The sequence below is a fragment of the Amblyomma americanum genome, chromosome 6, assembly GCF_052857255.1.
Source record: "Amblyomma americanum isolate KBUSLIRL-KWMA chromosome 6, ASM5285725v1, whole genome shotgun sequence".
Taxonomy (NCBI): Eukaryota; Metazoa; Arthropoda; class Arachnida; order Ixodida; family Ixodidae; genus Amblyomma; species Amblyomma americanum.
In genome coordinates, this window is record NC_135502.1 from 16845846 (window position 1) to 16861911 (window position 16066).

A 16066-nucleotide genomic window follows, 5' to 3' on the forward strand; every position below is an offset into this window, starting at 1 on the left:
TATTTGCCGAAGTTTTACAGGTGCAGCAAATCAGATTTGACGCAGGTGAATTTTTAGGATTGAAAACGTTTATAATAAAAGATTATGGCACATCCTATTAAAATATGATTTGCTTCGAAAAGCGGTGCACAGGTTGTATTAGTGTGCTAAAACAAGACAATGCCGTATAGAAAACTAAAGTACTGCCTCAGCATCTCTTCTTTTAGTAAAGCCTTTATGACATGAGGATATTTTTCATTATGCAGCGGAGTGCTAACTGTTGCTTTAACCGACTTTAGTATTGTCATTTTGCTTTCTTGACACAAGAGAGCAGAGGTATAGGTAAGGTGGCTAATATAGTCACCGTGCGCTCGACTGCTCTAAACTTGAAGATATAGAAAAAATTTATTATGAACAAATCGCCTAGATTAAATGATGTCACTATATCAGCCAGAGTGTGATCGAACCACAGGTTACTGGCATTGAAGTAATCATTAAATTTCCTCAAAACAAGAACCATAAATGAAAGCACAAGGAACATAGTCACAAAACTTCTGCATAGGAGTAAACTTCTGTGATGTCAGTAAGGACAGAAGGACACCAGAATGAAAAGACCACTCACGGCCTGTTAAGTTGTCGTCGTGCCTTTCGGTCAGCGTAGCTTATTTTTTTACTCATCATTAATCATTGCAGTCAACGAAACGTACCAACAGAAACAACGCAGGCTGATCGTAGCAGCTCGCCGGAAGTTCTAGAGCCCTATATGGATGAAGTTTTGTAGTTGCTTTTTGGAGCATTTTTCTATCAACCTGAAGTAAAGGTAGCTTTTGCTAAATGTCGCAGACATTCACTAGTTTATTACTGCGTGCTACCAGAAATAGGCAGCAATGCTCGAAAGTTGACATGGTTTAAGGCAAAAATGAGGTGCATGAAACAGGAGTGACGGAGCAGGGACAGAAATAGAGTTTTTGAGGCATTGCTATACACTCAGAATGCTGCAATCTGGTCGCGAGCACAACTGAAGCAATCACAGCAAATTTGACCTGGTAGAAACATTTTTTATGATGTAAACGGCCAATAGAGTTTTTGACAGCTTGCTACATACTCAAAATGGGGCGAGCTGGTTGCGGGAACAGTTGAAATAATCACAGAAAATTTCATTCTATAGAAGCATTTTATTTCTGGTGTAAGCGGCAAATATTTGTAAGCTTACCAAACTAGACCTTATATACACGTAAAACCTCCCAGTATTGGCCAATCAGTAAAATCTGCATCACTCACTCAATGTTGTCATTTTTTTAAACCCCACCGCCACAAAATTATATTGCTTCGACCGTTCCAAAGACAGTTACAGAGCTCTTTATTATCATGTCTTCACATTTTCTCGCAATATTTTATGATCAAATTATTTTAATCGAGGTATGAGGAGAACTATATATAATTATCGCTCTCAGTCGAAATCGATATCCATGAGTTTTCTGGGTACGTTAACATTAGTCTGAGTGTTAAAAAAATAAAGAAAACACTTTATGGGCGATAAAACGTAATGCAGAAATTTTTCCGCAACTCTTTTCAAAAGTGTTTCCTTCCCACTCAGAAAGGCAAGTTGCTACCGTTTTGAGGTGAATGGCAAGGTAGCGAAGATTCTGGAATCCCCAAAAAACATCTTGTGTCGACGCGCACAGTTTATGTCTTAAATCAGGGAATGATGACGCCACACCTGTATTACGTTTTCGGTCCCTTCCGGCTCATATAAGGTCCGTTTTGGCGAGAGTAGTCTGTTTTGTAGCTCGAATGCCGTAGTCTATAGATACAGACAAACTTTTATTTACTCTCAGTGTCTCTTTAATAGCGGCAATATTACTCCAATAATTTTACCCAGTTTTATTTTATCATGAACCGCGCCGCCAAAGTCAGTGTTGCCTTCTACATGTCCCAGAGTAGTCAGTAAAGGTATACAGTTAGCCGATGCCTGAACACTCTGAATAACTGCAGTGATCATCAGATGACCAAATACCGGCGTCATACAAGGTTTCCACAGCTCTCTAAAACACGGGAGTGACGCCCTTCATAACACGCTGGAGTAAGTTCAGAGCTGATTAGAGCTTGACAATGGATGGTGGTTTACCAATGCTAAGCACAAAATGATGTGCCAGCTATGCGCGTCTTCAACGCCTTTTCTGTGTTAATGCCATTTTCCCAATGCGGCCTATGCTCCAGTGCCGCGTCTCTGCCACAACGTTGTCCACGCCAACGCATGCAGTGAACATCTCTCGGTCACTACCGCCGCATAGCACAAAGACCGAATATTAATCTGGTAGCAGTACTAGTTGATGAAGAAGACGATGTGTAATGCACAGTGCAGGAGTGCGTTGCAGTTGAGGCTTGATCGGCTGCGGCGACACCACAGTGTAAATGAAGAAAAAAAAAATGCGAGAGCATATTGCTTGCGTGCAGTGTCCTGCGAAGCTGATCTGTTCGCGACGCCGCGGGTTCGAACACCATTCACGGCATTATTTATTTTGTTTATTTATTTGTATTTTACCAAACGTCACACTCAAGGTCAAGCATCACACAAACTGGTCAGCCGGTTTTACCTCGTGAAGTAGCGCTTTCGCGTTAAAAGCTACAACGCGTTGCAAGTGAATACCCGCGTTGCCAGTGCATACCAGAGCGCCCCGCCAGCGCTCTAAGTGGACAAGAGTAACCTTTTACAAAATTTCGAAAAAAAACATGATCGCTGCGCGCATTCTAAAATTGTAGATAGTACCTGCCAAATAAGGGCCTAACTACCTCAATTTCTGCCTGTGGGTTTTATTCGCATTCTATAAAACTGTGTAAAGTCCTTTCTATTACTTTATCGACAACAGGTTTCACTGCCCCATGTTTTTAAAAGATAAGCCGAGTTCGATAGCTTTTCACTTGACTTTCCAAGAAATTAGACTGGCGAGAACAAACTGGAATCTTTCTATTATAACCTTGAAATTCTGCTCTCTGGCTAAGCGTGCAGGTCGTTTAGTGCGAATCCGCGCAAAAGGGGCACAAATATTAAGAACTGTTTTGAATCTTCACACCCCTTCAGAAACACTCAAACTGCCACCTCCTTATTTTCTTGACACGAATTCCTCTCCACACCAACCGTTTTCTCCTAAGCGCCCGGTGAAGGATTTGTTACACATGCAGGGTACATACGCCGTCAAATAAGACATCACATCGAAATTGCTTTCTGTATATATATAATTGGTTCACCGTTCAGACATGTGCGTACTTCATTATTCTTATCCTGTGCAACTATCTCATACTCGTTTGGCCTGATCGTCGTTAGCGACTGAGTCAAAGACCAGGCGTATTCAGTCAGACTGCGCTCACACATCATATCTACTGCCATCTATGCTTGGCACCTATCACTGCCAGAAGTGCTGAAAGGGGACAAGAACGCCGCACAAAGTGCAGTGACCAAACGCCTTCTGACCTTGGCCAATACTCTGCGGGTTGTTTTATTGGCGTTATTATTTCTTCTGGCAGCAGATATGAAAGGTCTATAAGGCTAGAACAAATTGAGTGCACAAATGTTAAGTTCGTCCATATCGTTACTGGCATTGTGATTGGTACTGATAAGTGGGTTTAAACTTACCAAATAGATACATATATGCTGTATGAAGGACACGTAGTGCAGAGCTCCGGACTAATTTGAAACACCTGGGATTTTGTAACGAGCGCCGGCATTGCACAGCACACGTGTTTTTTTTTTTTTTGCATTTCGCTGCCATCGATATGCGGTGGGCGCGGTCGAGATTCGATCTCACGACCTTGGGATCAGCAGCCGAACGGCAGAGCCACTGAACCTTCGCGGCGGGTGAATGGCACTGTGAGGTATATGCCGACGTTGGAGAGTGAGTTAGGAGAGAAATATTGCCTGCATCAAACCTCGCACGAAATATTACAACGAGAAACAAACATTGGCCTGCAGATCGTTTATAAGCTGCAATAAAATAAAACAATAATAAAAATACGCAAAATTTATGAAAGCTAAACTTATCGGCTATAGTGCGGTGTTTGTACAGTGTCACACATATCTATCACATACCAATGTTCCGAAACTAGCGGCAAAAGCGAGTTTAATTGCCATAATTTTCAACTCAGTTCAGTTAATCCCAGTTTTCTGTGCAAAAACTGAGTGCGGGAAGAAAAAAAGCTGTCATTACAACCGCTTGACAAGCCTCGCCACCAATACAACCGGGGAGTTTTGTAGCGACCAGAAATGATCACTTAACTGTACAGACATAATAATTCAAGACACACGGAAAGACAAGACATAATATACAAAAGCAGGACGAAATTTGGCAAAAGAAAAATACACATTATTGTACACATCACCTACAATTTTATACACATTTGAACGCACTGTAGGACCCAGTTTACAATGTTCGAAAGAAATTCGCCATTTTTGGCTGATATTTTTCCTCTTTCTAGGAGGATGCTAACCTGTAGTCGAACATTGTGTTTATGGATATTATGTCGTATTGTAGACAGAAGAAATGTGATGGTGCATCATATGGCTCGTTAGCGATTGCATATAGTACTCTTTTCTGTAAAGTTAGAAGCTTCTTGATGTTCAATGCCGCAGTTGTTCCCCAAACAAGGAAGCAGTATGACCCATAACAAAAAAAGGAAGCATGATAAAGGTTAAATTTTGTTTTCGTCGTCAAAATATACTTATTCTGCGAGATTATTCTTATCTATCTGGTAAGGGCTAAGCAGACTTTGCTGACATGGGCGTCCCAGGACATAGTTGCGGTAAACACCACACCAAGAGATGTGAAAATTTCCACGTACTCAATGGGAGAGTTCGCCAAATATAGAAGTTGCACACAGGTTATGTGTTGCCCCTTTAGATGGAATAATAAAGATTTCGTTTTTTCTTTGTTTATTGTTAATGAGTTGGTTGATGTCCAATCAGATAGTAACGCTAGTGCTCCATTTGAGGTGTTGGTTAGTTCCATGGCATCGGGCGAGGAAAAAAACAGGCTCGTGTCGTCCGCGTATATGATGTATTTAGCTAAATCACTGACACTGGGTAAGTCAATAATATATATATATATATATATATATATATATTGAATAGGAGCAGTCCAAGGAGGCTGCCTTGGAGCACGCCATTTTTAATTTTTAATGTATTGGAAAGACTGATTGCGAGCAACTTGCTGATTGCGAGCGTTCAAATAATATTTAATAAATCAGAGGACATGTCTAAGTTTGCCGTAATGGTCCAGCTTCTTAAATGTGTTTCGTGATTAAGACTTTCGAACGCTTAGCTATAATCAACAAAGACGCCAAGGTCAGAAGTACAGCTTAAATTGGGAAGGTCAAGAAAACTTTGAAACCTTTAGCTGGTTTCGCCTAGCACGCGGATAACGTTGATAATTGCATATTTATTATGCAGTTATGGCCATAAAGAGGAGCTTAAGAAGCTGGGAATAGCACCGACTTGAAGACGTGAAAACAGCCAGCCGTTATGACGGGAGCTGGACAGGTTTTGCTAAGGACCACAGATTTTAAGGAAATATTTAGTGACGACAAATATGCGCATATGTGTTGGGATTCAAGTGCAGTACTCTTTCACGCTTTATCTTTTCACCCTTCAAAAACCTTCTGTGTTGTTACGGACGGGGGCGAACAGTGCGCATCCATCGACAACGCGCGGTTGATCGCGTCATTCGGGAGCCGGTAGCTCTCGCACATCTGAAGTGGAGACGGCGGAGAGTGCTGGCGACGCAGCGCGAATAGTCCATTTCTGGGGCAGCGGTGGCTGGCAGACCGACAGCGGCAACATATGGGAAGAAGCATGCACAGGGTCGGTCAAAAGTTCCCAGGCCAGAGCGTCTGCTTTCGAGCGCTATAGTCAGACAGTTACGACACCCTCGAAGCCCAAAATCTCTACAGCGAACAGGAGAAGTATCATTCTCACATCTGAGAACCTTGGTAACCTTATTGCTATTATAAGTAGCACGATATGTCGCTGCAAAGTCGACCCTGTGGCCAGGGAACTTTTGACCAACCCTCTACATCCGCGGCCATTATACCGGCGGCGGCTCGACTGCGCGCACCCACCTCTAGCCCGGCCGTGGTCCCTCAGATTGTCTCCACCCGACTAGGAGCGGCGTTGTGCGAGGTGGTGGCGGCTGCTGCCGCAGTCGCGCTGTAAGAGTGAACGCGAAACGTTCTACACGTTTATGGCTTTGAGTAACCGTTATTTAATGCAAACATTTCGGATGTGATCCGAGGTTGTCTCAAAAAGAAGTCAACGCATAACTTCTGAAGCAATCATTTTTCGCCACTTCACCATTCTTTTCGTCTTCGACAACTAAAAAAAATATTCCTAAATGAAATAAGACATTCTTTCTTCTGCTCTACAAGGAAAGAGATATATGTACGCTACATCTCGATAAAATCTTTGTCGAAGATTCCGCATAGAATTCCTAGCGGTGGTGTCAAAACTTGAACTGCGATTTTCTCAGCTTACCCACCGTGATGGCTCAGTGGTTAGGGCGCTCGGCTACTGACTGAAGTTCCCGGGTTCGAACCCGACCGCGGCGGCTGCGTTTCTTTGGAGGCAGAACGCTAAGGCGCCCGTGTGCTGTGCGATGTCAGTGCACGTTAAAGATCCCCAGGTGGTCGAAATTATTCCGGAGCCCTCCACTACGGCGCCTCTTTCTTCTTTCACTCCCTCATTTATCCTTTCCCTTACGGCGCGGTTCAGGTGTCCAAAGATATATGAGACAGGTACTGCGCCATTTCCTTTACCCCAAAACCAATTATTATTATTATTATTTCTCAGCTTCGTGTTTTTTGTCAACATGAGTAGCCAACATGAGTAGCCTTCGCTGTGTTTTCTTGGTGAAATATCAGTTAACTGTATACCGCTCAATTCATAAAGAACTAAAATATGGATCTATGTTATTTTTTTATGGGTGAGGTGAACATATAAAATTTTGTTAACAATAGTGCCGCCTAATTATGTCTCATGATTATAGTGCTTTGACATAATTCAGTATTTTATATGATGATGTTCCTCACTACCAATATGAAAAGCATAGCTCCATATCGCAGGTCTTTGGCTGGAGCGCCATTTCAGCCGGAGCCAGAAAGTATTGAGTAGAAGTGTTACCAACCCGTAAGAAATTACCCAGTTAGGCTTGTTATTTTGTCATAATATGGAATCTAATTAATGGATACTGAAAATAACTATATTTTTGAAAACAGGAGTAAATAAATATACACAACTAATGTTAGTAAGAAATGTCTAAAAATAAAAATTTTCATATTTAGACCAGTGTCTCCTCCTAAGGTAGAATCACCTAAATGGCACACAATATTCCCAACACTGCTTGCTTGTGTATCTAATAGTCCAGAAAAATGAGCGGTCTTGCGTTGAGTAATATCTCACACTACACACGCGCCATCCTCTTCATCAAAAGTTTATGATACACAGTGCGTTTCGTTTTACTTGCCTCTCGCATTAAGACTGATATTCACTTTGATGCGGCCAGATCCGCATAGAAACGCTGCCAACTTTTAAACATAAGTTCCGCATAGCGGTAGCGACATCATGGTATCATCCGCTTCCAAAGCATAGCGGCTCTTTATGCTGCTCATCATACCTGAGTCACGACAAGGCTCGCTGTAGCCGAGCCACTTGAGGCGCATGAATTTCACAAGCCACTAAAGTCTAGACACGTGTCGGGTGCGTTGACATGCAGCAATATTTAAAAAGAAAGATTCATTTGCCCTGACACTGCTCAGGCGGATGCAATTGTGAAAGGATTATGCGGCATATCAGCCACCCGCTGTCACGGGAAAGGCAGTTCGATGTTGCAAACCGAGAGACAGTTTATATTTATGCAATCCCAGTTGTGGTCATGACGAAAGACGTCTAGGGTTGTTGCTAAATTGTCCCACGTTTTTTTTTTCCTGCAGGAAACCGAAGGTTCCTTTGACGGGCGGCAAGTGGCCTAAGTACACGCTTGACGAATCCTGGGTGATCTACCTGGAACCGAATAACTACACCACTATTGTCGAGCCAAAGAGGAAAATTTGCGAAGTGTGGAAGCCAGTGCTTCTCAGGGAGTAAGTATTCGCCATGGAGAAAATAGCAAGCGCCTTTCTTGTCTGTTTCCTTTGTTTTAAATCGGCTACTGCACCGCAAATAGCATGGACTATCGCGCTTGATAGGAGGTGCAACACTGCAGTGCCTGGAGGTTAGTTCTGGAAGCATCGACAGCCCAGCACTGCTCGAAAGTTCTGCACTTACCCGTGGATGCAAATAACAATGTGCACTAAATGTTAGTGGAACTTGGGTGCCCTTTTTAAGGGCGCGTTATTTCACTATAAATCGGAATCCTCAACGGGCTCACTCCAGGCTTACTTGCTGTTGAAGGTAACATTGTACCTCTCGTACGTTCACGAAGCTGATTGCTGAGATGTTACTCACTCGCCATACACATGGAATCACGCAGTGTATCTCCACCGCAGTGTATCTCCGCAGCGCTTCTGCAAGAAACCCGCACACTGGCAGTTGCTTCTGGGGCAATGGCGTCAACTGAGAACCGGTGCCCTCGTGTTTTCGGCTATGCTAAAAGGCCCGATATATTTGGAAAGCGCTAAAACTCTACGATGAGATAGAAAAGCCAGTCAAGTTGCGCATTTAAAGCAACTAACCCTGATTATGTAGTGACCGCGGAAAAGCTACATGGGCTTTTCCGATCACCGACCAGCTGTAACCTATATTTTGCATGGCAGCACCCTGGGAACCTTTCCGTCCTTTTATATTCTTCTTCGCCTGCATGACTGCTTTCTTCGGTCGGTCCAACTCAAACATTTTCTCACGAAGTTGCATAGGCCAAAGTCGCTGCCGCTGTGAATAACGTACATTTACGTCATTCTGCCACCGCACTTAGGTACCTCGAGCGTGGGAGAGGCTACACTCTGATTGTTATTATCCCTCGACTCAGTACGGAAAAGGAAACAAGAGAGGCTTGAGGCGGTGCCCGTACCCTTGAGCGATGACGCCTTCCGCGAACATTCAAACACAACGTATCTTTTACGTAACAAAACCAACGGTGCACCGGCTTGTTCCGTGATGGCAGAAGACGATCGGATGCGTCGTACGGTGAACGCACTCGCGGCATCTTCCCTGCTTAACAGCTGAATAAAAGTGTCTGATTTTCTCTGCACTTTCTTCTGCACAGATAACCGGTTGCTTCGGGGATGTTCGATACAGATAGTCTCAAAGGTCATCTTTTGGTTTTTCAAAGTTCATTCAGTCAGCAGACACAAGGCGCTTAATCCAGGATTTTTTTTTTTTGGAGTGGGAATACACCTAATTAATTGTGTGTTTTATTTCTTTTTGAGGTCGTTCCTGCCATAGTAATGTTTTGTATGCCACAACATCAACTTTTTAATAAAATGTGAAAGACGGCAAAGAATATTTGAGGAGGAGAAAAGAAGAAAGGCGACTGTTTGACACTAAATTCCAGTATAAAAGTAGTGTCAAGAAGAAAACGGTTTTCAATCATAATTCAACAAAAACTTTTCAAATTCGCCTGCGGCTAAGGTAGAGGTAAGATGTGAAACGTGTTCAGAAATAATGCAGGTGCCCTTAACTTTACTGCCACTTCTATATCAAGGAAACATTCACTAAGTAACATTTGTGCGCTATTGTAGAGCGACAATACGAAACACATGCGCGTTTTCAGAAAGATACAAGTGTTTGCGAAATGCGCGTTTTAATCAATGCAGCAACATAAACTAGACATTCAAATATGAAACAAAAATTGTAGCAGAGCTAAATATATGACCGAATGACCAAGTACTTGACATAAAGACCTTTCAGTGCCCAACAAATCCTAGAAGCTGGTCTTGAAGACGGTATTAACGGTTCGAGCAGTTACATTTACAGCTCGTACCCTGCTACTCATTTTACAGTTCTTTACCGTTTTTTATTAAGTGGAGGCAGTGCGATTGGTGGCCAATCTCTTGACAGCAGCCGGCTGGTCCAAGTTGTGTGAAAGACCAACTGGAAGGCATCGGGCCAACTCGAAAGCCTGAGGGGAATATTCATTTTTTAATGCAAGAAATGCCTTCCTATTTTTCACGCACAAGTTGCCACAAATTGGGAGAGGAGAAGTTGTCCAACGCTGACTTCTAGCCCTCTTTTTCAACACATAACTTCTTCGTAGTGACGCTGATACGTTTTGACCGGAAAGTGCTGGCTGCCGAGGACATGTTTATCGCCAAACTTTGTATGCAAGCTCAAAGTAATAATCAAAGGATTAATCACTGGACATTAAATAGTAAATATAGCAAGCTCAACAACAATTGCGTTACAGAAAAACGTCAGGCGTACACAGGAACTGCTTCTTTCGATATATGCCTCGGGGCTCCTTTAATCTTCTCACAAGGTATTGGAAGTACCACAATGGGTATAGGGGGGAAGGGGCACAAGAACCGTGAGCGCTTTTACCGGATAATATTAAGTCGGTTACATCGCACTACTCTCTGCATGCAGGTCGAAGCCAAAAGAGCGCTCCTTCATTCCGGACGAAGCATCAAGCAATGACAAGAGCAACGAGGTCGACAACACCGGACAGATAACAGCCAGTCCGTCCACGTACCTGTGCTCTGCCCTCATCTTGTTTATTTCTTTCGCGGGCTTGACTCTTTGTTAACTGTTTACTTGATTTTATGCTGCGGTAATCGCTTTCCCGAGCGCCTTGTTTGCTGCTTAATTACTGGTTGTTGTACAAGCTTGCTACATCCCTGCCACTGGAAAAAAACAGGAAAGTGCGCAAGACAACCTCTCAAACGTGCAGCAAAGCTGACCCCGCCGATATAAGTATATGCGGCAGGTGAAAAATGGCCAGCCTCGGGAAGAGGAAATTGAAGGTACCAAGAAAACACCGAGGCTACAAGAATCCCGTTTGCCTCGAGGCGCAGGAGATTTTTCTAAGCTCTAATCTGTTATTCTCGCACACAAGTTAATGAAGAGGTTTGTTTGAGGCTTGTTCACGCTATTATGCGCCATTTAATCGATTCCTAAAGCCTCTACCACAAAAGCGCAAAAAATGCGTACCGTGTTCATAAGCGCTAAAGCTTTATTTTCCTTCGGGCTGGGCATCATGTGATAGTGACGGCGTAGCTGGGTAGAATTTTGAATCTGTTTTTAGTATTAATTCTGCCAAATGTTGATTCACTGCGCCTGGTAACGCCGGTCTTCTGGAAGATCATAGCACAGAGACGACACGAAGGACCCGAAGAATGCTAGCAGTCACTGAATACAACCAATTCAACGCGCTAAATACTCTAATAAATTCCGTGTTTTCTCTTCTTCTTCGTAAAGCCTGTGCTCTCAGATTTTCCACAACGATTCTTTCTTCATACCAGGTTATGCTTTTCAGTCATTTTTTATCATTCATTTCTACTTGGGTTCTATTTCAAACATGTGGTATTCGCAAATTTTTCCCTTCACATGTTATGCTCAGCGTGTCACGCGCGATATATTTTCGTGAAAACGATTTTTTTTCTGCTTCAAAACATGAAAGGTAAGCGATTTTGGAGCTTCTCCTTTTAGAACTATGCAGCACATCATGAATGAAGCCAAAAGGCTCCACATCGGATCATCAATTTGAGCACGCCTAAACTTTGCATCGAACAGCATATATTCTGGTGCTGTTCCCGGCTGTAGTAAAACTGAGTAAAGGTCGAAAACAAAAGTAACTGGCCCTACTCTAGGTTTCGGATTTGACAATGCACTCCTGGTGCCAAGACCAGCGCAGTACGCCAGTCTTGGCACCAGGAGTGTCAGGTGGAGCCTGCATGAAGTGCAGCAGGGTTCAAAACTTCGAGGAGGGAGCGGGGATCAGTTATTTTTGTCCCGGATAATACAGCGCTCGGTGGAGCTATGTGAGAAAGGTAAGCATATTTCCTATTTATATTTTACTTACTTCTTACAGGCGCCTACGAACAACCACAGGCTTAACGCAGTGGTGCATGCGGTGATGAATACAGAAAACGACAGATGAGCACAACAACCCGAGGGAAATAATAAATGACACAACAAATGCCAAGAAAAGTTGAGGCCGATTGAGCTCTGCAAGCCCCACTTGAAAGCGGTGAAGTACCGTTGAAATAGATCAAGGTGGGATGCCATCACAAATCGTTAAGAGTCACCATTCGCACAATGCGGCTCATGTTGCATGGAGAGGCGTCGAACACACGTGTTGGTTGTAAAGTCAATCTAGACACACGCAACTTGATCATCGATGCCAGGTGCGTATAGTCAATTTTCCATGAATCCATTTATACATGAAAACAATATCAGGCGACTGCCACCGTGTCTTCATATCGTTTAGCCCCAGGGCGCGCAGTGCAGCACTGTAACCGTCCCGGGAAGCGGGTAAGCAGTTAAGGCGAGCCAAGATGCTCATTGCGAACCTCTTTTGTACCTTTTCAGGGAGAAGGGAGAGCTTCGGCAGACTGTATTTGAAGCAACGCATGCATACCATGCTCTAGCCATTTAATCACCAAATTAGTTCCCAAAAAATGTACCAAAATCGCCAAATATTTTGCGAAAATGACTTTTGTCAGGCTTAAAACACGTGTTAAAGGCGCCAACGCTTTTCACAGGCGCTACAGCCCTCTGGTGCTTATAATTGCAATCAACGCAATTGGCGACCGTAACACGTATTTGGCAGTGGGTGCAGCGCAGCATCTGGCCAGACGTGTGTGAGTACAGCTCGTGGTTGGTGGATAAAGGGCTAGCAAGCACGAGTATTCAGTTCATACCTATCAAGCACGCTACTAGCAAAGCTCCGCAACGCGTGTCACCATGCGATGCGCTCCACAGCCGCATAATGTGGGGCGAAAACTACAACTTGGCATCCAGTTGGGCGCCTATATCAAGAACAGGCACCCTTGCTATGGCCTGGATGTTAAGGGTGTAAAAAAATTCGATCACGTTTCTCTGGAGCATTGACAGTATCACTGCAGTCTGAAATTAGTCTCCACCAGTTCGTCGCGCACCACCTTTGGACCGGGCTGGCATCCTCTTGGAATAACCTGCAGTCGCGAGAGTAACGGACAAAAGCGAGTATTTTTAAGTCGTTAGAATATTGCGGCATCTGAGAATGAGCCACTACAACATCTAAATCGTTGATAAAAAGACTTAATAAAAGAGGTCCCGAGTAGGATACCTTAAAAAATCCAGCTGCCACGCAAAAAGGATTATATTTTTTTTTACCGCAGGTCAAGTCGCTTATCCTCTCTTGTAGGAAGCTAGCAAACCAATTGCCATATGATTTACAAAGACCGTGGTGCGATAGATTTTCAAGCGGTGTGCAACTGGTCACCGGGGGCGGTTGCACGAAAGTGGCAGAATTACTATGGGGATGAAATAACGAAAACGTGGCAGAAATTTCGCTAGCCTAGCGTGATTCCCACCCAGCGGTCCTAGGCATACCCCTTTCGCAGCGTTGAACAAAGGTGGCTCTAGGAGAAGCGAAAGCCTTCCGCTGCACAACAGATGCGCCTTCGGTCGCGCCCTGCACTCGACGTGAAGAAACGACGAATCGTCTGAGGCTTTCTCTGCACGTCAGTTCTTACTCACCAATGGAGTTCTTATTCACCGAGAGAAACACAGTTCAAGGAAGTGACAAGGTTAGTTTTTTCTCGTTAGTTAGCTAGACGAGGTTAGTTTTCTCTTTCTCGGTATGCTGAAATTTGTGCGGCAGAAAGAACGCGTTTGCTGCTGAGAAAATTACACTTCAAATTTTTCTTGCTTCTTAATTCAAATTGATGCTTATATATTGAGTATTACTGCGCAAAAGCAACTATTGCTATGGTATGCCAAACAGAGGATTAGAGTGCCTTGTGTTAAGGATGAATCTTTTTGATCCACTCAATTCAAATGTTTAAATTCGTTCTAACAAGTTGAAGGGGCCCGGCGACTGCTTCGTTATAGCCGTAGCTTCGTTATAGCTCGTGTTGAGCGAGCTTCCAAAGAGGAATTGTTATTCCTTCGTTATATTCATTATTTCATTGTAAACCGTTTCATTATAATGATGTTTGTAATGAAGTCTACATCGAAAAGGACTCTGTGACCAGCATTTTCAAGTGAATGCCGTGGTAATATACAGCCTCTGGGATCCGCTCTAATTATCTGCGTCGAAGCACGCACTCTACTTGCGAAATTCGCCGGTGATGGCGACACCTTTATTTTTGTTTTTGTTTTCCCTCCCTTAGAAAAGTTCCATTTTCGGTAACAGAGGTCTCTTTCTGATTATAACGCTGTAGTCTATTGATGTAAGCCTATTCAACTTTTATTGAGTGTCATTTCAACGAAAAAAGGAGAGATGCCGTAAGCTGCATCGGATGTTTCTCACTGTAGAATGCAGGTAGCGCAAATGACGTCTTCTTGACTTCTTGAGAGGAGGTCCCATTACAGTCTTTGACTTCGGGACCTCCTTCTGTATGATATGCTGTACGTATGTAATATATTAACAAATAAAGACCGATTTTTATTCTGAAGACTGATTCTGAACTCTATTCTCCATTCACCGTACGGACTGCTGACCTGCATACAAGAGGCGCAATTTCCATTCCCGTTCAACACAGACCAGAAACATTATGCAGTTATCCCAAAGGTATATTATGTCTCAGTAAAGTAATGAGCGTTTCACTAAATAATTGGAATAGTAGGGTGTTTGGGTCTCGCGCTGTCAAAATGCGTATCTCGATGCAATGACGCATTTTCAGAACGACTGTGAGGACGTTTACAACTCTCCTGAGAAGTCTTGCTCAGGATAGCGCTATCTAGCATTGTCAGGTTGATGTCGCAGGATAGTCTCCATGCTTTTTCATTCCGACCTTGACAACCTTTGAGCACAGTTTTCACAGCGAAAGCGGTCACAGTGAAAAGGTGTAACATACGATATTCTTGTCAGCTGCGTCCTAATAATGTGGCGTATCTGGAACAGGCACTTCAACAAAATGCAGTTTGTTTTTCGTTCTTGATTCTTCCATTATCTTGGTTTTTCTCGGCAGTCATCGTGTTTTGCATTTAATCTATCGCACTCCGCTTGAAAATAGTGAAAGGAGTGAGTGGAGTTAGGGGCTTCTTCTTTGTATATGCAGGAAGAAGTGAAAAAAAAATGTACTCAGAGCTGTATCCAATTTATTCATGTATTTCATGCTAAACACACACCACGTGACTCGCATTTAGTACAAATGTAGTACAATAGACTCTCGTACGTGTGAGCTCGCTCCATTCGAACTTAGGTTTATCCGAAGTGGCGTTTTGTTCCCATCAGGATCAAGCGTGTTAAAAGGAACCAGATTGGGTTCCTTTTAATTGTAAGTTCGCTTAATTGGAACAAATTTTTGGTTCCCATCAAGTCCGAATTATAGAGGTATCATGTCCAGCAATCTTGGACAAAAATTTTTGAATATTCGAATATTGTAATCTACTAATAAAGGTAATGCTTCATTGTCCCGGTGCATAACAAGATCTTTCTTATAAAGTTTTCCGTCTCTCGCATCGAGCGCTTAAGCCTACCATAGAAAACCAATCGGGAACGTTTTTGACAACAGTAAAAAGATTAGCAGCAGAAAAAAAATGCATGTCTTCCGACAGGAGATCTGCGGACATATTGATTGATATAGTTTAGTCTTACAAGATATGAAACAATTGCGTTCACAAACTGTTTCCCGTCGAAAAATGCTTTCGTCCAGAATTTCTGAGTATGTGTATGCGGCCTTGTGGGATCACGCGATCATGGCTGGCATGCGAGTAATGCGCCTTGCTTCGGACGCTGTCGTGGGGCGAGGGGAAATCAGCACTACAGACGCCCCGCCAGACGCCCCGCCAGGGCAGAAAGTCAGGCGTTTTTAAGGCAACTAGGCAGGATTTTTTGTTTCTGTCTTTTTTGACATCTCGGTAGCGCAGCCCAATTAATGCAGGCAGTGTTACCACGCATTCAGCATTTTTCCCGCCAGGTGATATTCGACAAGGCCTTGCGCACATAGGACGGGT

At 43.4% G+C, this 16066-nt stretch overlaps 1 protein-coding gene across 1 annotated transcript in view; it reads left to right on the plus strand.

Annotated features, from left to right (window-relative positions):
- Positions 1–16066, plus strand: part of LOC144094482 (uncharacterized) — a 30774-nt gene that overhangs the window by 3120 nt on the left and 11588 nt on the right. The window contains exons 2-3 of the mRNA XM_077628409.1: positions 7957–8106; positions 10547–10701. Coding sequence (XP_077484535.1) covers positions 7957–8106; positions 10547–10701 — 305 coding nt within the window. The remainder of the gene's footprint in view (positions 1–7956; positions 8107–10546; positions 10702–16066) is intronic.